Source organism: Tachypleus tridentatus, chromosome 5 (genome assembly GCF_004210375.1).
Source record: "Tachypleus tridentatus isolate NWPU-2018 chromosome 5, ASM421037v1, whole genome shotgun sequence".
NCBI lineage: Eukaryota > Metazoa > Arthropoda > Merostomata > Xiphosura > Limulidae > Tachypleus > Tachypleus tridentatus.
Window position 1 is genome coordinate 51,837,230 of NC_134829.1, and position 25,238 is coordinate 51,862,467.

At 30.5% G+C, this 25,238-nt stretch overlaps 1 protein-coding gene across 5 annotated transcripts in view; it reads left to right on the forward strand.

Annotated features, from left to right (window-relative positions):
- LOC143251167 (exportin-T-like) overlaps window positions 1–25,238 on the forward strand; it is a 65,534-nt gene that overhangs the window by 7,850 nt on the left and 32,446 nt on the right. For 4 of the 5 annotated variants that reach the window (XM_076502565.1, XM_076502568.1, XM_076502566.1 and 1 more), the window contains exons 4-13: window positions 2,301–2,357; window positions 5,527–5,596; window positions 8,059–8,277; window positions 14,493–14,576; window positions 15,952–16,221; window positions 17,211–17,293; window positions 19,477–19,687; window positions 21,047–21,109; window positions 22,520–22,591; window positions 23,400–23,528. In XM_076502565.1, the coding sequence (XP_076358680.1) occupies window positions 2,301–2,357; window positions 5,527–5,596; window positions 8,059–8,277; window positions 14,493–14,576; window positions 15,952–16,221; window positions 17,211–17,293; window positions 19,477–19,687; window positions 21,047–21,109; window positions 22,520–22,591; window positions 23,400–23,528 (1,258 nt within the window). The remainder of the gene's footprint in view (window positions 1–2,300; window positions 2,358–5,526; window positions 5,597–8,058; window positions 8,278–14,492; window positions 14,577–15,951; window positions 16,222–17,210; window positions 17,294–19,476; window positions 19,688–21,046; window positions 21,110–22,519; window positions 22,592–23,399; window positions 23,529–25,238) is intronic. The other variant, XM_076502569.1, reaches the window with a different exon arrangement.

A 25,238-nucleotide genomic window follows, 5' to 3' on the forward strand; every position in this document is an offset into this window, starting at 1 on the left:
CTGTAGAATGTTGAATATCACCAGAGTTCTTCAGTGAAAATTTATATTGTATCTTATTTTCCTTCCCCTGATGCTAACTGTTGCTGAATCATGAATGCACTGTAAAATAAAACCTTTAACCTTGTAAAAGAAAAGGAACACCTATTTTTCCTTATTTGTTGATGCATTTTTGTGTGTGTGTGGATTGGTGGGTGGGTAAGATATTGGTGTTTTTATAATGTATTCACAGTTTAAACAGTTTAATTTTGTACATGCAGTTTTATTTTGTGGTTTTATTGTAAAATGCAGAGTTTATTTATTCCTGACAAGTAATATATCATAGGTGGAACACATTTGTAGATTCTTGGAGACAAAGATACTGAATGTATGAATTCTATATTTGGACACTTATCTGAGCTAAGTTCAACATTTTCTCTCAATAAGTTTGTTGGAAAAACAAAATTAATATATATCTTAAGTATTTATTGCATACAAATAATACATCTGTAAAATGAAACATTAAAAAAATATTTAATTGGCTTTCTAAGTGAGCTATAAATATGAATTTTGACACACACACACACACACACACACACACACACACACACACACACACAGGGAAAGAGAGAGAGACCAGTCATATTTTTGGACTACTATCTATTAACACAAAATTTGAAGGGATGGTTGAAAGCTTGAAATACAAAATTATCTCTTTGTATATAGGTTATAAAAATAAAATCAATCAAATAAGAACACTTTATTTTGAAAAGTGACATAAAGTCAGGATAGATGGATGAGATTTGTGCCGTAAGTTGGGAAAATGTATTGGTATTTCAGTAAATGGAAGAGTTAAGATGTTGTAACTGAACATTTGATTGTATCATTATATATACATTGTTTTTAAATTACTTAGTGTAGAAACTATGCTAATGAAGTTAGACAACCTAAAAGGGGTGAACTGACAGTACTTGCATGTTACAACAAATATGAAAATTGAAAAATCTTTTAAATATTTTCTACAAATTCAAGAACTTAAGATAGATAATGGATAAATACAATTTGTAAACTATATTTTGATTACAAGTTTATTGAGAATAAAATTGTTTAATTAAATGCTTAGTGTTAAAAGGCTGGTGAGAATGACCAATTCTGTGCGAGAACTGTCTTTGTATTTTATGTGGTTTATATTCTCATCTTGCTCGTGGTTGGAATTTCATTGTGATGTTTAGGGAATGTACATGTGTCTTCTAACTTGCAGATTATGTGATACATGAATTTGTTACAGAGCAATTAGGTAGTTGCATTATACCATATGTGGGTTAATGAAGCATTAATAGTGATAACACTTTGAAAACTTAGGTGTGATACTAAACAACTGAAGCATAACATTAATCTACAGTACAGCTGATAAAAACAAACAAACCGTTATGCAAAACTGGAGTGGTCATGAAAATCATTTGGAGGACAGACTTACCTGAAACATTGTGACAATTTATTGTTCAGCCTTTTTTTTTTTTTTTTTTAAACAATTTTTAGGGTTAATGTTATTTTCTATTTAGGAACGTACTTTTAAATAATTATTAATCTAACCCAAATTGGATTGTGTAAAATGACAGGAAAGTAGTCCAAAAATTTTAATTTTTGAATCAGTTTTTTATAGGTAAGAATCTAAAATTCTGCTGCTTTGCCATTTATGTTGAACACGCAGAAGTTGTACATCTTAGGTTCCTTTTGTGTTGAATTTTGTGTGTGGTTTATAACTGTTTAACCAAAAGTTTGAAACTTGACAAAAATTAAAACGGATGAGTAAAAGTATTAGAATTACCAAGAATATATAAAAGCAACATGAAAATTTAGCAGTTTTAATAAGGAAAATTTAAATTATTGTTTTTAAAACAAACTTCTTCACTTTGTAAGACTGTTTTGTTGTTAATATTCTGAATGTCTGTCCTCTGTTGTGTGTAAGAATACATACTTTACTGTAGACATAAGAAGTAAAGTACAAATTTATAATTAAAGAAATATTGTATGTTTGCTATGCATATATTTCACTATGCTGTAAAGAAGCATAATTTTTTATTTTCAAATAAGTTTGTGTGTATAATAATAATAATAATAATAATAATAGTAATAATTATTGTTAATCAGTATTAAAATTATTAACATATAATATTGATAGCCTGTGTTATCTACCAAACTCTGTTGTTTTGAAAATTGGGTAATTTATTTCTTTAACAAAGCTGTGTAGAACTTTTCCTAATAAGTAGGAAACTACAATGCAAAGTTTGTTTTTATAATTAAGTCTGTTCTCTTTTTGACAGTGATGAAAATGTAGCATTCTTCTGTATTCAGGTTGTGGAACACTATATAAAAACCAGGTAGAATTTGTTTTTTGATAATATGTATCTGTGATGTTATATTTTCAAACAATTTTAACTCGTTAAATTATAATCATTAAAATATTCTTAGCCTTATTCCCACCATTGTTAGTTAGGACTAAGTCTTGTGATTAAACACATTACCTACTCTATTCAAATACATCATTCTCTTCAACTTCATCAGTTGAAGGCACCATTAATATTACTGGAAGAAAAATTAATTCATTGCTGGTTATTTTTTAACACTTGTCATTTAATAGTTTCCTGTAATTGTAAAGTTTAAGTTAAAATGAATTATACAGTGATTTGTAAAGAAAATGAGACATTTAAGGTAATTATATTTAAAATACTCTTTTATAGGGTACAAAATTTCATGAACATTTGGACATTCTTTACAAATGTCATGTTGAACTATGAAGTTTGTGCCTATTTGACACTTCTTTATATTAGTCTGTCATTGAATATTTAGAATAAAGAAACATTTATGTTTAAGTGGTACGATAATATTTTGAAATGTTTTACACAGTAAACATTAGAAGAAAACAATTTAATGAGGTAACATTTTGAAATAATGCATCATTATTTGAGTGGTAATGTAGGTAAGCATTAGATTACAGGTTTTTTTGAACCAGTTACAGTCTAGTGCTTAAAATCTTGCATATTGTGATTTATATGATAAAGTTAGTTGTGTAGGGCACCTGTTGTAGCCTATGATACTGTTAGCTATTTAAGTAATATTTCAAATAGATTTTACACCATCAATTAAACTTGAGTGCTTCATTTCATTGTGTGATACAAAAGTTCTTCCTGTAAATGTGTAATAAAAAATATTTTAAGTTGAAGACCACAAAAACAGTTATTAAATTGGGAATTCAAGTTTTTTAACATTTTATTAGTATTAAGGAACATTGTTTTTGTGGACATGAGTAAATGAATGTGTTAATTTCTATATCCAGTTTTTAACTGTTTAAATAGTAATGGTGAATACAGAAATAACTACAAATTTTTGTCTTGCTGGAAATACGTGAGCTTATTTATTTCATCCCAAGTATCCCTGAAGTAAACACCTTAAAATTGGTCTAGTGTCTTATAATAACAATAATAATAATAATAATAAAAGTTTGTAATATGGTTTAGGAGAATTCACAATTTTATTTTCAAAAACTAAGGTTTTTAATAGTTTTAGATAAACAGTAAAAGATACAACTTATCTTATTGTAACTGTGTGTTATAATAATCCATGAAGACAAGAAAACTCACTTGTAGAGAAAATCATAGATGTAAAAATACGGCTGGTATGGATAGAGAAAGCACTGATGATGACTGAAGAAGGTCGAAACGTTGTTTGCTCCTCCAGTTAGTGCTTTCTCTATCCATACCATCTGTTTTTTACATATACAACATGTGTTATAATAATATTCTGTATTAAGTTACTTCATTTTTGTGTTAGGTGTATAAGTTTGTAGAAACACATTGATGATGTTGTGTGATTTTCTTTTTGAATATTGCACTGCAGAAGGTTGCAACAAGCACATGCTAATGCACCAGAAGCAAAAGTTGCTGTGAAAGAATTTAATGATTGGCTAATCTATCTTAAGTTATTTTTAGTATATATACATACTTCAGACTTAAGCCCAGACCTAAACATCTTTTTCCCAGATGAAGGGGAAAAAGTGCATCTTGAAACCAAACATAACTCATCAACTGTATAATACATTAAAAAAAAAAGATTGTGGTATGGTTTTTTGTTCAATGAACCATGTATTATTATTGAAATCTGAAATTTTTTTCATTTTAGTTTTCATGTGCCATTTGCATTACATCCAGAACCCTCTAAATGAATACAAAAATTTTTATTTGGCAAAACTGTATGTTACAGTATATACAGTACATTATTCTTAATGACCAATATAGTGAAAATTAAAGTTGAAAGATATGAAATACATAATCTTTTTTTGTAGCACTAACTGCAACGTTTACTGGAAATATTTATGCCTTTTCACATTTATCTTTTAATTTTATGATTTTTATTACAGTAATTTGAATCTATTTGAGCAATAATTTTCCTGTCTAAAGCAATAAATCACAGTGGGATTCAATTAGTTGTTTCTAATAGATCAAATAAAATGCACTCTGCTTAGAGTCAAGCCTGTGAAATTTCAGCCATTTTACATTACTGAAATTTTATTATGCTACTCTTGAAAGTTTCTAATATTTATTCTTAAGTTACCTTTGTTAATAAATATATTGGTGAATAACAAATAGTACATAAAACTCAAGATTCGTAGAACTTGCACATTTTGAATCTGTTAAAAAACAATGTGGTTGTCAAATTTAAGAACTCATAAAGTTACATTGGTCACTAGAATAGAATATCCCAAAATATCAATAATTTATATGGTTTTCCAAGAAAACTATAATATCATGTTTGCACATAATTAAATTAAAATACTGTTGTTTTCTTTAGAGACTCTAAAATCAAAGTTAGAATGTGCATTTGCTTCTCCTGTTTGATACAAACATGGTAATTAATTTAGAAACAAGAGTGAGAGAGGAGCCTCTTTAGTTTGATAAATTTCTTGATATCTTGTTTCACATAAAGAAGTTAAGAGTCCAAATTTTGTATACGTGCAGTTATGTATAGTTTTTATTTCTAATTTGTTGGGAACTACAGCAGCCTATTTTAACTTTAAAAAATCTGAGTGGAGAAATCAAGAGCTTACCACAGAAAAATGTTTTATTTTCTGAATAAGGAATTTAAAACATAGGTAATATACAAATTAGAATTATAAAATCTCTTCTTGCTAAGTTTATACACAGACAGTGATGATTTTGTTTTTAATTTAATGCCAGAGAAGGTCATGATAACAACATTTGGTCAATTTAAAACAAAGGTTGTAACAAAAGGGTTAGGAGATTGTATATATGTGCATGTTTGATGTAAGTTACAGCTTTGTTTAATTTTAAGGTTATTTTTTTTGTCCCCTTATGGGATAAAGATGATGGGGTTTGTGGGTTAAATAATGAAGTATTTTAAATGTTGAGAAAATTTCCAACCAGGTTAGTAAAATTTTATTATGTAAAGTGTGAGAAACCTACTTAGCTCTGAAAAGGCTTGAAAATAAAGCTATTTTTGAATAAAAATATTACTGTTGTTAAAAATATTTAGGTATGCTCAATCTGAAGAGAAAGAACAACATTTTCTTAGAGATTTCGTCAAGCATTGGTTAAATAACCAGGTAAGGAAAAACATTTTTGTAGACCTTCATAAATATGGTTTTATCTAGTACAATTAATACATGATATAAATTATATTGGAGAAATGTATTTAATAAGGATTAATTTTTATAAGTGTTATTTTTTAATTTAATAAAATGTGATTTTTGATCTGTATTTCAGTGGTTAGATTTATGATTTTCAAAGCATGATTTATTCAGTACATTTGATGGTTGTGTAATAATCTAAGTGAACTACTTCATTAGTTCAGGCTTAGATATTAAATCCCACAAAATAAAACTTATGTATACTATAAAGTATTATGTTGTATTATAGGATCATCTGTACATCTGTTTAATTTAAACGACTGCCTGTAAGCGGCAGTTATATTGATTGGTATCAAGTAAACGAGCAGATCAATTAAAACTTATTGTTTTCAATTATTACAATAATTAATGAAAATTAAGGTTTGTGATTATTTTAGCAGTTGATTAATTAAAATAAATTAAAATTAGGGTTTCTAGTTACTGCTCCTTCCAGTTATTCCAACTATAAGTAATTAAAATATTGGAAACAAGCTTGCTTGCCTGTTGTCTTTTATTTTATTGAAAAGCTACTAAGGTTATTTTCACATTATCATAAATTTTGAACTACTGAGTAAAGAACAGGCAGCTGTCTGGCAGCAACTGTAGACAACTTCTTAGTGTTTGTTTGTTTAACTACTGAGTGGATAGATGGAAGGGTCTGGCTGACAGCACCTGTTATGTTTTTGTTTCTTGTAGTTATGATGGCTGGAGTAACACTGTTCTAAACAATTAGCCAAATGTAATTGATTGGTAGATTAACCAACACTACCTTTTGTTGTTAGCGTAGTATCTGAAAATCTCTCTTTAGGTTTTCTTTCTTTTAATTATCAGTCGTACATTCAGCTCTAATCAGTTTCTTGTTGAATAATATCCACATTTTCTGTTTTTCGTGAAATCAACATGAATATCAATTTAAAAATATGAAATTTTCAGCTTGTTGTAAATGAAATTCTTAAATATCTAATTTTAGGTTTGTATGTTAATGAAATTAAAATGTTGGATTGCAGTTGTTTATGTATGTGAACAGCTTGAAGTGTAAAAGGTGAAACCTCTGTTTTAGGGCTATGTACCTTTTATGATGCACACTGAGTTATAGTCTATCTTTTAATTTGAATGCAACAGGCACATTGACTTAATAAAATGATTTGTGATGTCTATTTTTTTACTGTTATTCCTGAGGTTTCTTTCTGAAATAGTATTTTTTTTTTAAAAAGACAAAATAAATGTTCCCGATAACTGGAATGATCCAATTTGATTCAACTTTTTATTGGTGTTTTCAAGAAAAGGATTTCTATGAATAAACAAAACAAACTCTTTATAGAACTTACAAAAATGAAAACAGGTATCCTGTTTACAAATGATAAAATATGTATTTATGTGTAGACTACAATTTTTTTAAAATATAATTATAACTTTAATTTTGATTACAAACCTTAAAATGTCTGCCTATTAAAAACTTAACAAATTTAAATTTACTGTTTTCTATGTATATATTTTATTTTGTTTTAAAAAGTTATAAAAAATCTAAAAATTTGTTAAAAGTTAACAAAAAGTAATTGAAATATTTTTTTAAAGCACAAGACCATCTTGTGACATTGTAATTTAGTTCTCTATTTACACTGAGTTTTTCTGCTGTTGGTAATTGACCTTTGCATTTTTAATGGATATTGTAATGTGATAAGCCATCAGATATGGAGTGATTACAAACTGAGTCTGTGAAAAAGTAAACAAAGGTAATTGTTTGCAGCAGTTCTATAACAAAAAAAATTGTATTTTTCAATATTTGGTGTCACTTTGTTGTTCGGTGCAGTTGGTATAAGAGTAGAGAAAACAGGCAGTCGAGTGTCAAGTTTTGCCCCAACCAACTTTGTATTAATGTGGGAAGTATTATACACATGAAATATGAAAATTGCAAGGTGAAAGGCATTTTTAATCTAAGCATGAAATTGACATGGGAAACTGACTTGGAGGTTTCATAAATGTTAAGATATATTTTAATAAAAATGCTTTTTTTTTAAATGAATTTTTTTAATGTCCAGAACAGAACTGTAATCTGTACCAAAAGCTTACCAAACTTCAAACACATACCATTAAATAAATGCAGAATTATAGTAAACACTGTTTGTGTAGTTTCACAGAAACATTGCCAGTCCAAAAGACAGACATCTTTCATATAAGGTTAAAAACTGATATGGTCTGTATGGATTCCCTTGGTACTTTTAGGTTAAACTTGGGCTATACAGTTAAAGTGTACTTGCATGTAGATATATTTTAGTTACTCTTTTTTTACCATATACAGGTGCAGATAGCCTGGTTGCTTTGTGCCATGAAACACCAAATGCACACCCGAAGAAAAATATATTGTGTAATAATTTTTAAAATCTTGTTCTTCATTCTAGAGTCGTGAAGGGAAAGTACACAAAGTTTTTATTCGCAACAAAATAGCACAGTTGGTGTGTTTGATATTTTTGGCTGACTTTCCTCATTCATGGCCCAACTTTTTTGATGACCTCCTTAAGCTATTGACATTAGGGTCCTCTGGTGCCGATTATTTTCTTCGAATATTGCTGGCAGTTAATAGTGACGTAGCAGACAAAGAAATTGCCCGGACACAAAAGGTAAATGAATTTTACTTTTGATGTTTTAATTTCATTAAATTTTGGGCAAATTAAACGAATTTGTTTGAATGTCTGGACTAAACATAAATATCCATGGAGTATAATTTTTAGATACATTCAGTCCTCGTACTCTGTAATATTGAAAGAGATTGAGATGTGCTCATGCGAAGAAAATATTATTGGGAAGGTTTTTGTATTTGTGAGAAATGTTAATTGCTAGTGATTATCAGTGGCAGTTTGTATTTCGTTTTTGCTCTTATGAAATAATTTTTTGATAGGCAAGAATTTCTATATGCATAAATGCCAATCACTTTATTTTATATATCAGTTAGTGTGTTTTTGAAAATCACCTGAACATACTTCTACATATGTTTGACACAGAATCAGAAGTGTTATTTATATTGATGATAACTTCTGGTGCAAGTAAACAATGTATGTAGATCAAACTACAAGCTCATTCAGTAGATTATTTTAATTAAATCAGAGAATTTTCAACCTTGTTTTTTGTAAACAAACTAGGAACATCTTCCAACTTTTTAAAAAACTAATTTCTAATTTTTTGTGGTTGAAAGAGAGATGAGAAGGTCTGGTGGTTAAATCTCAAAGTGATTTGAAATTTATTGTGAACCACCCTCATGATTGTAAAAGTGTTGCACAAAAGGTCCTTACAGCAAAAAATATATACATTCACAGGTAGAAATTTGTTAGTTTTTATTGTGTATATACACTCCTGGCCAATGAACACTATGAAATTAACCTAAATACTACCTGGTTAAAAGTTTAAGACCATACCAAAAAGAAGTCCTAAACAGGGTAGAAAATGGCCAACAAGAGGCCTCAGTTGTGAGGTATATAGCTGTCATTGCAAATAACTTCAAAAATTTGCTTTGGCATGGTCAATATAAGCATTTGCAGAAGGCAATGTTATTCCAAGTGGTGAAGATGGCTTCACGAAGATCATGCACCGTTTGGAATTGACGTCCATTTCTAGAGATTTCCTTTTCATCTACCCCCAAACATTTTCAACGGGGTTCAGTTTGGGTGAACACACTGGATGGTCCAAAGAATCACATTATTTGCCATGAAAAAGTCCTTTGTCATTCGGGCATTGTGGATTGCAGCGTTGTCCTGCTGAAAAATCCAGTCATTTCCACACAAGTGAGGACCTTCAGTCAATGAGGATACTCTCTCCAACATGCCAATGTAGCCAGCTGCTGTTTGATGCCCCTGTATAACCTGAAGCTCCATTGTTCCTTTGAAGGAGAAAGCACCCCAGATCATGATGGAACCTCTTCTGCTGTGTCATGTAGAAAATGTCTCTGATGGGATATCCTTATTGTGCCAGTAACGTTGGAAGCCATCTGGACCATCCAGGTTAAATTTATTTTCTCATCAGAGAACAAAACCTTCATTCACTTTTCTATGTCCCATGTTTGGTGCTTCTTAGCAAAGTTTAATCGAGCTGTTTTGTGGTGTGGAAGGAATCGTGGCCTTTGAAGACGTTCACAGTTTTTAAAGCTTTTCTCTTGTAGAAGCCATTTTATTGTTTTTGAGCTGCTTTCCATCCTTAAGGGCCTTAATCAGGTTTGACGATCGGCTGGTGTCTTGCCGGACAACCTGTCGAATTCTCCTGTTCAATGGAGGCAAAATTTTCTTGGGCCGACCACTTGAAATTCTCATTCCATATCCCTCAGGGTCTTTTAAGAAATTTGCAACAGAAGTTTTACTATGCCCAATCTTACTAACGATGGCACGTTGAGAGAAACCTTACTTTTGCAGCTTGACAATTCTGCCACGTTCAAACTCTGTCAACTTTTTAGCCTTTGCCATGGTTTTACCCAATGTAACACAGGAGATGTCAGTGGGAGATGTTAACAATGCTAATACTTGAATACAAATGACTAAATTTCGTTACATGTTTACCAATTAACGCTTCATTTCAGTATGTTTTTAAACTTTTGACCAGCTGGTATTTAGGCTAATTTCATAGTGTTCACATTTTCCCTATTAAATACTAAAAACGTTTTTTTTATTTTCTCTTTTCTTATTTTCATCTTTCAAAGTTCTACTCAAATAAGTGGTTGAGTCTAACAAAGCAAAATGCATATTTTTTCTTTGTTTATTGGCCTTAAGATTTTGGCCAGCAGTGTATGTATATGAAAACAAAAACAACTGTTCCCTTTCAAACATCTAATTTACTGAAGTTTTCATTGTGCATATACTCTGATAATACTTGTTTTACTTTGTTGTGATGTACAGTTTGTTTATTTTCAATAACATTTATTCTGTGAATTTTGCTTGTTTTTAATGATCTAATTAAAAAAACATTGTATAAAGTAACAAGCTGCCTACCTGAATCAGCACTAAAAACATTGTATAAAGTAACAAGCTGCCAACCTGAATCAGCACTAAAAAACATTGTATAAAGTAACAAGCTGCCTACCTGAATCAGCACTAAAAACATTGTATAAAGTAACAAGCTGCCTACCTGAATCAGCACTAAAAACATTGTATAAAGTAACAAGCTGCCTACCTGAATCAGCACTAAAAACATTGTATAAAGTAACAAGCTGCCTACCTGAATCAGCACTAAAAAACATTGTATAAAGTAACAAGCTGCCTACCTGAATCAGCACTAAAAAACATTGTATAAAGTAACAAGCTGCCTACCTGAATCAGCACTAAAAAACATTGTATAAAGTAACAAGCTGCCTACCTGAATCAGCACTAAAAAAACATTGTATAAAGTAACAAGCTGCCGACCTGAATCAGCACTAAAAACATTGTATAAAGTAACAAGCTGCCTACCTGAATCAGCACAAAAAACATTGTATAAAGTAACAAGCTGCCTACCTGAATCAGCACTAAAAACATTGTATAAAGTAACAAGCTGCCTACCTAAATCAACACTAAAAAACATTGTATAAAGTAACAAGCTGCCTACCTGAATCAGCACTAAAAAACATTGTATAAAGTAACAAGCTGCCTACCTGAATCAGCACTAAAAAATATTGTATAAAGTAACAAGCTGCCTACCTGAATCAGCACTAAAAAAACATTGTATAAAGTAACAAGCTGCCTACCTGAATCAGCACTAAAAACATTGTATAAAGTAACAAGCTGCCTACCTGAATCAGTACTAAAAAAACATTGTATAAAGTAACAAGCTGCCTACCTGAATCAGCACTAAAAAAACATTGTGTAAAGTAACAAGCTGCCTACCTGAATCAGCACTAAAAAAACATTGTATAAAGTAACAAGCTGCCTACCTGAATCAGCACTAAAAAAACATTGTATAAAGTAACAAGCTGCCTATCTGCATCAGCACTAAAAAACATTGTATAAAGTAACAAGCTGCCTACCTGAATCAGCACTAAAAAAACATTGTATAAAGTAACAAGCTGCCTACCTGAATCAGCACTAAAAAACATTGTATAAAGTAACAAGCTGCCTACCTGAATCAGCACTAAAAAACATTGTATAAAGTAACAAGCTGCCTACCTGAATCAGCACTAAAAAACATTGTATAAAGTAACAAGCTGCCTACCTGAATCAGCACTAAAAACATTGTATAAAGTAACAAGCTGCCTACCTGAATCAGCACTAAAAAAACATTGTATAAAGTAACAAGCTGCCTACCTGCATCAGCACTAAAAAACATTGTATAAAGTAACAAGCTGCCAACCTGAATCAGCACTAAAAACATTGTATAAAGTAACAAGCTGCCTACCTGAATCAGCACTAAAAAACATTGTATAAAGTAACAAGCTGCCTACCTGAATCAGCACTAAAAAACATTGTATAAAGTAACAAGCTGCCTACCTGAATCAGCACTAAAAAACATTGTATAAAGTAACAAGCTGCCTACCTGAATCAGCACTAAAAAACATTGTATAAAGTAACAAGCTGCCTACCTGAATCAGCACTAAAAACATTGTATAAAGTAACAAGCTGCCTACCTGAATCAGCACTAAAAAACATTGTATAAAGTAACAAGCTGCCTACCTGAATCAGCACTAAAAAAACATTGTATAAAGTAACAAGCTGCCTACCTGAATCAGCACTAAAAACATTGTATAAAGTAACAAGCTGCCTACCTGAATCAGCACTAAAAAACATTGTATAAAGTAACAAGCTGCCTACCTGAATCAGCACTAAAAAAACATTGTATAAAGTAACAAGCTGCCTACCTGCATCAGCACTAAAACGTGATAACTTACTAAACAATTTAGGCAAGTTAATATGCTAGTTGTTTAACTACGAGTATGCATGGTTCCTTCCCCTCCCAAAGATATTATAAAGATTAGAATGCATTATTTCTGCAGTAGAAATATTCTTTTTGTTCGTGATATTTTTGTCTGTGATTATAAAAATATCCAACAATGTTGAGCCAACATTGGAGATTTAAGCTAGTTATAAATACATACACTAAACTAATAACAAAGTAATCTTTATAATAAAAATATAGTGATAAAAATATGTACATGATAATATCTTTAAAGAAATAATGGAATATATCTTACACAATGGATGATCATTAGTTTTGGTTTGAACAGAACATTAGTTTCTGGTATGATGCACTATCATAGTTTCTTTCTTTCTTAAAGAATCCAAAACTGGCATTCACAGAACCTAATATAATCTTTCCAACCAATGTTCTATGCACACTAAACATATTAAATGTTTCTGACAGTTTAGCTTTGAAACAACTTTACATATGAGGTTGCACAGATAGCCCTCGAGTAGCTTTGCACAAAATTCAAAACAAACCAATACATCTGAGATAAATTACTATGACCTGTTACTGTAGGTTTAGTTACCATACTCCAGTAGCTGATTATTGCCTTAACATGTATTGAGAGATTAAAGTAGACACCAGAGTTTGCAAACATTGACTGTATTCTTTCTGTAAGATTATTGACCACATAACTGGTACCAAGAAGATAGTTGGGTTTTCCACTATACTTGTTAAACCTGATGCTTAAAAAAACACTACAGAAGTACTTTTATAAAGTTTGAGCTTTATACATGAAATCTTGTAATTTTGTCAGAATTCTGTTACATGTAATAAACTGTCAGTCATAAACATTGCAAGATAATATTTTCAAATATTTGTATTCAGAAATTGAAATTTTATTAGAACTTCACGATCATCAATTTTATTGAAACTTTGAACTCAAGAGTTTGATTAATAATGTTGATATTTGTATATAAATGTTTTATTTGTTGTGAAAGAGCTTTTTCTCTCTTGGAAAAAAAACAAACAAAAAACATGCTTAAATGTCTTTAAATTCTTTTAATGGGTCCTCCATTGCTAAGTGGTCAAGGCACTTGACTCATAATCCCAGTTACATAAAATATGCTTGCCCATTCAGCTATGGGGGCATTATAATGTTATGGTCAATCCTACTATTCATTGGTAAAAGAGTAGCCCAAAAGTTGGCAGTGGGTAGTGATAACTAGCTCTCTTGCACTACTAAATTAGGGACGGCTAGTGCACTTGGCCCTCGTGTAGCTTTGTGTGAAATTCAAACCAGAAATTTGGATAATGTGTTGATATTCTGTTATGACTGAATAATATTAATAGGGGTTTATAGTAGCATATGCTAATTCACTTCCAAAAAAAAGTCTTTCTTTTAATATTGTATAATTCATTTGAATTTATATTTTTGTTAATTAATAAATTTTGTCAGTACATATGTGACTAATTAGGTCACAAATAAACCAGTTGTAGTAAATGCTTTAAGACAATGAAATAGCTGCAATCTAACCTGATTAATCAGTACAATTAATTATCTATGCTATGAATGTTGATTTGTGTTGCACGAAATAATTGATTTATCAAAATTACGATAAAGATTATTGACATCACATAAATAATTATTGCTCAGAATTGGTGGTTCAAATTATTACTGTTTTAGATTATTCCAACTGTCCAAATAATTGTTCTCATTATGATTTCTCAATTAATTCAGAGATGTTAAGTTAAATATTGTGATAACTCATAATTTGTTACTTCAGATTAATGTTTCTGATTGATTGTTGAAGCCTCCTCTGAGAATAATCAATTAGTTTAATACATTAGATTAATGAGCCATGTGATTAATTGGTTATCAAATTACTCTAATTATCCTTCTGCACTAGAAAGTGTTTTGGCATAAAATGTCCCTACAGTTTGATAATGCAATTTGTTCTGTGTTTGTCTTTCTCCATAGGAAATTCAAAGAAATGTTGTGGTAAAGGACACAATAAGAGATCATAATGTGTTAAGTATGGTTGATTCCTGGTATCACATTGTTGTAAGTTCTATATCAATGTTTTTATTAACTGTCTGTCATAGTTATCTGTTAATATACACAGAAAGTATATACAATTAGTATTGTAATTATTTCAGTGCTTTATATAAAAATAATAAACTAGAAGAATGCTTTTCTGAAGTGCATGTAACACAAGTCAAAAATAAATATTTAAAATAGAATAAGAAACTAGTTGAAATTTAGTATACATTTTAATGTGAACCATACAAATCCATGTTTGATAAATTAAACCAAACCTTTGTTCTCATTATGCATTACTGCCATTGTGATTGAAAAAGGGAATACATACATACACAATAGAATGGAGGTTTTGAATTTAAAGAAATAATGTTAGTACCTACATGTTTTGTTATGCTACTGGTGCACCAGTTGTAGTAGACACTTCAAGAAATGGACTACTTGTTATGTTTTTATTTGAACACTTTATGTTGTATTTCACAACTACAATACAGACCACTCTTTTGTCAGGTAGAATGTGAACTAAATGTTTACAGAAAGATCTAAACAAGTAATAATAATTACCTTTACCCTTTTTTTTATTATTCAAAATAAAAAGATTTTACAGTTTCATACAGGGAAAATTTTGTCTGTAAAATAAAATTGTATTTACTATTTTAACAGCTGTCAAATTAAATGTATTAATAGCTTATAAAAAGTGCTGTGTTTAGTGTCTTTATTTAATGATTTTGGTGCTGATACACCTTGGATATCTGGTGAAATGCTAAACACATGACTGTCTTAAACACTTTCATTGTCAAACAGAAAATAGCAACAAAGTACCAGATGTCTTATTGGTAAAGATGAGATGAATCTTGATGCACAATGTTTTATAACCATATTAAATCAGTCAGATTAAGATTTTAATGAGGTTGCATATTCTTGGATAAATTGTTTAAACAGAGCATTTATGATAAAATTTAGCTGGAAAGATGGAAACTGCCTGATATAGAAACACAAGCTTAGAGGATGACGTTCCATAAAGTCTTCCACCTTCATCTTCAGGATGATTTTTGAAACATTATCCCTATACTTGCATTTCTGCAACATGCAGTTGCTATCCATTGAACTAAAATTTGAGTATATGTATTTTAAAGTAAATTTTTTACATGTTAGTAAATTGAGTGTTTTTCTTATACGTAACAGTATAAAGTTTAAATTATTGTCCATTGTTTCTAAGAAAATGTGTCATTTTATATCCTTGAGATAAAGGTCATATTTTAGTTTGTAACATATGCTGTGTTAGGTAAAGATAACATTAAGCGAAAAACAGTTTATTTAATATAGCTGAGTAAGTAGTGCCTTAAAAAACTTGTATAATTGTGTTTTCTTGTACTGATCTTAGATTTTTGTTTCTCAGACAACCTACCAAACCTCCAATCCTGAACTTTCATGTCTGTGTCTTGAAGTCATTGGTGCTTACGTAGCATGGATTGACATCAACCTAATTGCAAATAATCGCTTTGTGAATGTTTTGGTTCATTACTTGTCTATGCCACAGCTTCGAGAAGCAGCTTGTGACTGCATAATTGAGATTATTAACAAGGGAATGGATCCATCAACAAAAACAAAATTAGTGGAATCATTTGTCAGTGTGCTTGAACAAGCTGATGTACTGAATCTTTCAAAGGTAAGTTGTGAAAGTTTTCTATACTTTAAAGTCATAATATAAAAATATGTAGGATAAAAAAACAAATCACAACAAAACAAAAACTTTAATATCATTCAAGTGCTTTTAGAAGTTGTTCCTTCTTTCTTCAAGAATGAATTCCACTAAATGTAGTTGTTAAATTTTTTATATAACTTTACTACACACGACAAAGTTTTAATGTCATACTTTCAAACTTTTATTCAACTGCTTTGTGTGTATGTTATACCAATTATTGGAGCATAAAATCTTAACTAACAGTCCATATTTTAATTGTGTATAAATTTAGAGTTTCTAATTCCTAATTTGACGAGGAAATATTTTAATTTTTGCAAGTTTGCAAGTTTCACAAGCCACTGTAAAGTCGGGGGTCATATTGATTTTGTACAACTAGGAAAAAACAAAATATTAGGACTGTTAGTTTTAAGCATGTTATTCCTAGTTTAAAGACAATAATAATATAAAAAGAATATTACAGATAAATTGAGCAGTTTTTTATCAAATTATTTCATTTAAAAGGTAAAAACTAATGTTGTTTTCTGCAACTGAATAATGGTTATGTATAGATACGTTGATTTTAGTTTTGTTCAGAATCTTTTATATATAGAAAAAAGGGTAGTTGTATGTTTTGTTACAAAGCTTGCATTTTTACATGTTGAAAAACAGAAGTTTGTATTTTTTTGTTGTAAAACTAGTTTATCTGTTGAAACTGATTGTATCATCTAAAACTAATATTCTGTTGCAGCAAGAAAATTGTTAACTTTGCCTTCATATGTTTAAATGTTACTATAGACATAGATGCTGCTTTTATTGTAAATTATTTATTTTTACAGGCTGGAGAAGATCCAGATTTTGTTGTAAGATTATTTATTTTTACATGCTAAGAATGATGCAGATTTTGTTGTAAAATTATTTATTTTTACATGCTAAGAATGATGCAGATTTTGTTGTAAAATTATTTATTTTTACAGGCAGGAGAAGATCCAGATTTCATGATAAAAATAGCCAAGCTTGTAAATGGAATTGGTACATCTTTATTAGCTAGCTGGACCAAGTGAGTAAAACTAATAATTTTTATAATTAATAGAATTTTTCTTTTGTTTCTTGACTGAGTGAGATACCTCTACTTACATTTTTACCCGCTTGGTTATCATTTTTGCTATTTAGACATTAATTATTTACAAAATATTGGAAGTTTGTCTGGTAAATTATCATTCTTAGCAAAAACTATCTAAGTATTGAATCATTGAAGCTGTAGAATGCATAAAAGTGAACAAATCTACAAATTGGAAAAATAATGGAAACACATGTTAAGTTCTGTATATTTAATATACAGGTTGTCCATTACAAACATGGCAGATTATAAAGCAATAATACAATGGGCAATTAATGAAGTAAGTTGTGCATCATGCAGTGATGGTTTTTGCTCATTTACAAACATTTCTTCTAGTTGTTTGATTGATGTTGGTGACAGAACTCTGCTTTGAATCATGGCTTCAGAAATTAACTCAAACTTGGTTTAACTCGATTAACTCAAAACAGCATGTGGAATTATGTACATCAGTATCATAGATAAACTAAAAGTAATCTGACACTCTCAGTTGCTGGGCCAACTACAGGAAGGAAAATCTGAATAGTGCCTTTCTGTATTCTGTTAATGGAGATCTTATTTAGTTCTTTATACAAGTGAGTAGCAGGAGACATAGAATCACTTGGTCAACTTCCGACGTCAAGAAAGCGTGGAATGTAAGAGAACACACACACACACACACACACACACACACACATTTAATATAAAAATCTAATAATAGCAATTTTAATAGCAAAAATGAATTAATTAGGCTAATCAAAACAGGAAAAATAATTGAATTCTGATGTAAAATGTCCATAACCCAACCGTTTCACCTTGCTGCACTTGGTATGCTGTTCTTCTTTCCCTGGAATATAAAACAACAAAGGCATTTTATTTCTTAAAGGTTTGTAGAATTTCTGTAGAATATTTAAATATAACTGTATTATGTCAGTGTAATGATATCACAAAGATTGTGTAATCTTTGACCATTCACACCCTGGTTATGGCTATTCTTTGTATTTTGTGGTACTCTGTAAACATTCCATTGAAAAATATTTTTTATTGTTAGGCTAGACCTTGACATTACTGTTATTGTTATATAAATTATTACTAGTGAGAAAAATATGAATTTTAAAAGAAACTTAAGCTCTAAAGTATATTTTTATAAATTATCTACTACTTGAAATTGATATAGATTACTTAATGTATATTTTAAAATTATGGATAAAACCATGACATATAAAGTTTCTTTGTTTTGGTTATAAACTGTTTTGTTCTATTATTAAAAGTATTAATTTTAAATGAGGTGTGGCTTAAGCATTTTTCAAGTATCTTAAGTTTTGTAAGGTGTGGAAGTTGAAATCAAAGTATTGGCTTTATGTTAAATGTGCTTTTGTTAAGTTATGAACAGAATTATAAATGGTTAAAAATATTTGAAGCTTGAAATTACAAATTAACATTGCTTGTCTAGTGCTATTTTGGTAGTATTTTAAAGAGACTGGTCTCTGTTGAACACTATTATAAAAATAGTAAAAAAAACAGTGCAATAATATCTTTACTGTATAATACTGAAAAAAATGACTTTTAAAATAATAAACAGTTGTATATTAATTTTTGTTGTAGGCTTAGTGGTTTAAATGGATTCAAAACCTTTTTTTAAATTAGTGAAAAAAATATTTTCCCTGATGAATAAATTCATGATTTTAATAAATGTTTATTCTGTTTTTCCATATCAATGATTTTTTAACTCTGTTGTTTAAAGTTAAAATACATAGTAGAATATATTATATATATCTGCATTTTTACCCTGTATTGAAGTTTTGTGAGCTAACAGTTTTTTTTAAACAAGTTATAATTTCTATGTTCCAGGTCATTTTGACCTTGACACTGACTTAAGTTTTGGATGGCCAAATGAATAATTTTCCTTTCTGGCGAGGACAATGAAAAATATCAAATAATTAAAATTGTATAAGAAAAGCTAATTTTACATAATTTTCACAAAAAGAACATATTCTGCAATAGGCATTGATTTTAAGTTGCTAGATGGTGCTATGTGTGAAAGTATTATCCAAATGTTTATGTTTTGCTTATATTGTATTATTTTGTAATATTTATTATATGAAGTTATAGGGGGTAATAAAATGTTTTTATTTTCAATGTCGCAGGTTGAGCAGGATGTCTGTGTGCAACCCTGAACAACTAGCTACCACACAGAAAGCTGTTGAAAATAAAGTAACACTTTTACTGCAGTTTCTAAGCCACAGGGATAATGATGTATCGTTAGGAGTTTGTGACTTTGCTCGAGAATACATACAGTTTCTGAAGCAGCAGTCTAGTATAGCAGCGTACCGTTTTGCTGGGAAATCAAACGCTGAGGTAGGTATAAGGTCAATGGCAGGTGTTCTGTTCTGTAATGTACTGTTACCAAACTTTTGTGTTGTCTTTGTCCACTCTATTAAGATATCTTTTCTCATTAACCTATAACAGTAATGAGGAATGAAATCTAGGGTTTACTGAAATTTATTTTTATATAGCCACAAAAGCTCAATTTCCTTGATTGACAGAAACATGTGGAAAAGAAAAATGTGTGATTTTCACCAAAGTTAGAACAAGATTTATATAGCTCAAACTCTTTCTTTCCAAACAGTTGGATTTTATAATCTTTAATTGTACACAGAAATTCTAGAGGTAGCAGACTTAGCTAATCTCTAACAATGTATGTATTTGATGATGAAGAATCAACTTTGAGGCCAAAGTTTAAAAGACAGCTTGAATGAGTAATAACATTTTATTATTAGGTAAACCTTGTCGAAATGTCACACATTTATTACTGTGTTAAGCTGGAAATATTTTTTTTCATTATCCATTCACAACAGACCCGACATGGCCAGGTGGTTAAGGCACTTGACTCGTGATCTGAGGGTTGTGGGTTCGATTCCCTGTCGCACCAAACATGCTCCCTCTTTCAGTCATGGGGGCGTTATAATATGACGGTCAATCCCACTATTCTTTGGTGAAACAGTAGTCCAAGAGTTGGCAGTGGGTGGTGATGACTAGCTGCTTTCCTTCTAGTCTTATACTGCTAAATTAGGATGGCTAGCTCAGATAGCCCTTGAGTAGCACGAAATTCAAAACAAAACCAAACCATTCACACCATCTTCAAACATTATTAAAAACAACTGAGAATGTTAACTTAAAGCTTGCTCTATTTCATCGGAACACACACTGTAAATTTAGAGTATCTGAATGTTTAATTTTTCATTTCCAAGGTGAGTTAAATCAGCCCACGTGATTCTTAGTGTTAATCTAACTATATAAAGGAAACGTTAGAACTAGCAGGCATTTCCGTTTTTCTGCTAATTTAATGAAAGTTTCAGTAGATATGTATATCAAGAAAGATGTATTTTAACCAGTTCTTATTAAAAGAAATGTGCAAAATGACCATGGCTTTGTATTTTATGTTGTTTCATTGAAATGAGCATTCTGTATACAGAGATGTAACTGGTAGTCTTGTCAAGTAGCATTGAATTTCTAAAACATTTTGTTTGGGAAACACCTAAAGATTAAATTTTAAAAAAGAAGCATGTACTGTTCATAAAATTAGTATTTAGTAAACAGATTAATTATTAGTTTAAAATATTATGATAACTTCTGTTTATAGGACTAAACATTAGTAAAATTTATATATATTACTCTATCATATCTATAATGTTTGTTTATGGGATCTATTTGCAGGCAATGCTCTGTATAATTATAAAGAAATACAAGTATGACAACTCGTATAACTTTGACCACCAGGTAAGACAACAAAAGGTACTTAGTAACAATATGAGTCAGTAATGAGTTAATTTACTTAACTCTAAATTTGACATGTTAGTAATGGCATGCATCCAAAAGTTTTCATCTGAGAATTATTGATTGTGTTATCTCATTGTGTTTTCTTTTGTTAGACTGTTGTGTTGAAGTATTCATAAAGTGATTATTGACACTACTGCTTAGCTTCATGGCAGCCTGGTAACTTGACATCTCTGCATAGCTTCATGGCAGCTTTATATTAAGTTTTACTTTAAGTTAAGAACACTGTTTTACATTTACCACACTAAACAACAACACAATTTTATGGCAACCTGATTTCTTAACACACAACTCCAGTGTTTGATGTTGCAACATATCCTTCCAAAAGAGAAAGATTCATCTTTATCTATCCCATTTTCTTCCTGTGTACCAAAAGCAGTGCCTTTCTGCATATATTCTAATTAACTATTGAACACTTTGGAAGCATCTAATGGTATTGAGTGCATTATGTGGTTTTTCCCAAGGGCAACTTTTTCCAGACTTCAAACCAGTTTAACAGTAAACAACATTGAGCTACTCTCAATCCCACGTTGTATTTGAGAATGTAGATGATGAAAAACTAATGGCACAGTTTGAAGGTGAACCAAGTTTTGAATGTACAAGTGGTTCCAATCTTGTAAATACAGTTACATCAAGTTGGAGGGAAAGACAGTTACAACTACAGAAGTTACATTGAGATTGGATAGCCAGAATAAGAGCATGTCAGTTATGGTATATTACATAGAATGATGGAGGTTTGGTTACAATGATGTCATAGCAATCAGGAAAGGAAGAACAATTATAAGAAGTAATACAAATAAGTCTGCTTAGCAAGCAAAACTTGCACATTATTTTATTAAGTAATGCCTACTGCAGTACTCAAATACTATGTAATTTTAAGGTGAAATTGTCCCTTTTTTGCATATTCCCAGATTATCCATGTTTTTCAATTACTTGTGCATCTTCCCCATTCAATTACCATAAATAATAAAGAGTTGAATGTAGTTTCATGTAACAGAATCATGTTAATGTTAATCATGTATGTTTTACTGTACTTGATGTCGCACAGTTTTATGACATCATGGTGAATATTATCCATATCCTGTAATTATCATATAATAAGTCACATAACTGTGTGATGAGTCTTCATATTTTAAAATAATACTCAGTCTCCAATTTGTAATATATATTTAAAGTAATGGTTTACATTTGTAGACTTGCTTTTTCAACTGCATCTGTTATAAAAGGTTATATTGTTGTATGTCCTTTTTCACTTCACATCACTCTAAAAAAAACTAAAACAGTTGTACTAGATTAGGCAATAGTGCAATGTTTTCGTCAGGTTGATATCAACAATGATTATTTTATTGTCAGGGTGAAGATGATATATCCTTTGATGACTACAGAAAGTCCCTCAAAGTGTTATTTGATAACCTTGCACAACTGGTAAGACTCTGAGTGATTCGTTTTAAATGTTTAACTAAAGCTACATACGAAAGTTCACCAATGGTACGGTTCCGTGCGATTGTTTCAATTGTTTAACTAAACCTGCATGTGAAAGTTCACCAATGGTAAGACTTCATGGTTCCGTGCGATTGTTTTCAATTGTTTAACTAAACCTGCATGTGAAAGTTCACCAATGGTAAGACTTCATGTGATTGTTTCAATTGTTTAACTAAACCTGCATATGAAAGTTCACCAATGGTAAGTTTTGTGTCCAGATATTTCTATTTTTAATGCTCTGCATTAGTTGTTTGTGTTATTTAACAGTATGTTGTAATTTTGAATGCACTGCTTTTACCTTAAAATTAACTTCTGGCTGTGTGTTTGTGACAGTCATGTTTTTGTATTCAATATTTTTGATATATGTTTTGTTAGAAATATTAAATTTTATTGTATATCAGAATAATAAACCAATAATAATAGTAATATATGATAAACAAGAGCAGACATTTTGACAGTTCTCTCCTCCTAATTTCTTTTTTACATATTTTTTAACCAGTGTTTCTGCTGAAAAAAGTTATTAATTGTTAGGATAATAAACTAAAGTTTCAGAATAGAAGTTGTTGTAATTATGTTTTCATGCTCTTGCTCAACCTCTTTTTAACAAATGTTTTAGTAAACAGAAAACTAACTCAGGATAACAAATCAGTTTCAGAACAGAAGTTTTAACAGTACTTTCATAACTTTTATGTGTGGGTGGAATTTAAGTTTCTATACATATATCATACTCATGGTCTTTGACCTCTCTCAGGATTCTGAGCTAGTCCTTTGCACAACAAAAGCAATGATCACAATAACTCTTCAACAGTGGAAGAACCTGCCATTTCAAGAAGTGGAGGTGGCACTCACATTTTTGTATCTTCTTGGAGAAGCTGTCCCCGTAAGTGTAATAGTTCTTAATAATGTTCCTTATACATACATACAGAGTATTGTGCAAATGTATTAGGAGAAAGTCAGAAATTATATTTTGGACTACTTTCAAAGAATGATAGAAGGTAAATCACAGATGAAATATCAAATCTTTCTTAATCTTCATACTTAGTACAACAGAAACTCAGTGAAAGTGTTTGAGTTCAGCGAACAGTTAATATATTGTGTGTCCCCCTTTTACTTTAATAACTACAGACAGTCTTTCAGGCATTGTTGCAACATATTTAATCAACATGTCCTTTGGGATTTTACTCCAAATGTCTCTAATACACTCCTGTAAAGGTTCTTTGGAAGTAGCATTTGATTTGCCAAGTTTTGTTCTATTAGATCCCAGATCTCTGTTCAACTGAATTGAGCCCAGGGTTCCATGGGAGTCATTGCATCATTTAAATGACTCCAGCAGCTTTTTTTCTTAGCTAAGCAGTTTTTGAATAGGTTGGATGAGTGTTGAGGGTCATTATCATCTTGGTAGTAAAATCTTTTCCAAATAACAGAAATCACTGAGTATACTGTGATGGATCAGTATCTGATGGTTCTTAAACTGGTTTATTAATCCATCTATTTTGCAAATATCTCTCGTCACCTCAGCAGACAAACATCCCCAAACCATCACACAGCCTTCCCCATGCTTCATGATAAGTGCTGTACACCATTTTTTTATCAGACGTACATCCTACTCTTTGAACCAGATATTTTAAACTTGGTCTCATCTGTCCATAACATCCTTTTCCAATCATCAAAAGTCCAGTTTTTCTACTTTTTATCAAATTTCAGTCTCTTGAAAATACTTGGAAATTCAATAAAATTTCCTTACTGATACACAACCAAATATTCTACTCTTGTGGATACAGTAGATATGGACACTTTTCTGTCATTTGGTGCATGGTTGTTTATCTCATGCTTGAGATCAGTGGCAGTCTTCCTTCTGTCCTGAAGGCTGAATAAACAAAGATACTTAACATCAGTATCATTGAGTTTAGGTGTTCCACCTGTTCCTTTTCTATTTTCAAATTTTCAGTTGACGACAGTGTTTGAGGAGCATTTTAAGACTGCAGCAACTTGTTGGAGTGTCCAACCATAATCACAAAGATTTATATGTATTCTCTGCTCTGAAGACAATTCTCTCTCCTTCGTGGCTCATGGCATGACAACAAAACTTAATATGTGGTATTAAACACTTTTATCAAGGTGTATTTTTAGGGTACTATTAAATTGATTTCTATTGCATCCAGGTACAATATGTTAGGTTCTTTCTATGTAATTAAGACATTGCATGTGACACCATGACAGTTATTTGAGACCTGAAATTTGATCAGTATCTTCACACAAACAGAACCCTTATGACATGCCCTTGGTACAAGTACATGGGAAATCTAAAAATAAGTATTCTCACCCTGAGTCATTCAGTTGTCAATAAGTATCAGTGAAGCATTACTATAGTGTTCAAATTTACATTCTGTAAGGGCATGGAAGTATTAGCCCATAAAATGGAAAGAATGACAAAATATTTTGTCCTAACACTATTGCACAGTATTTGTGTGTTTTTTATATTAAAGAAATATGATTTTTGTTTGCCTGAAAGTTCAGAGTTATTATTTACTTGGTTGAGAGTATTTTAGTTTGTATGTACATTTTTCCTTAACATTCTGACTTTGTGTCA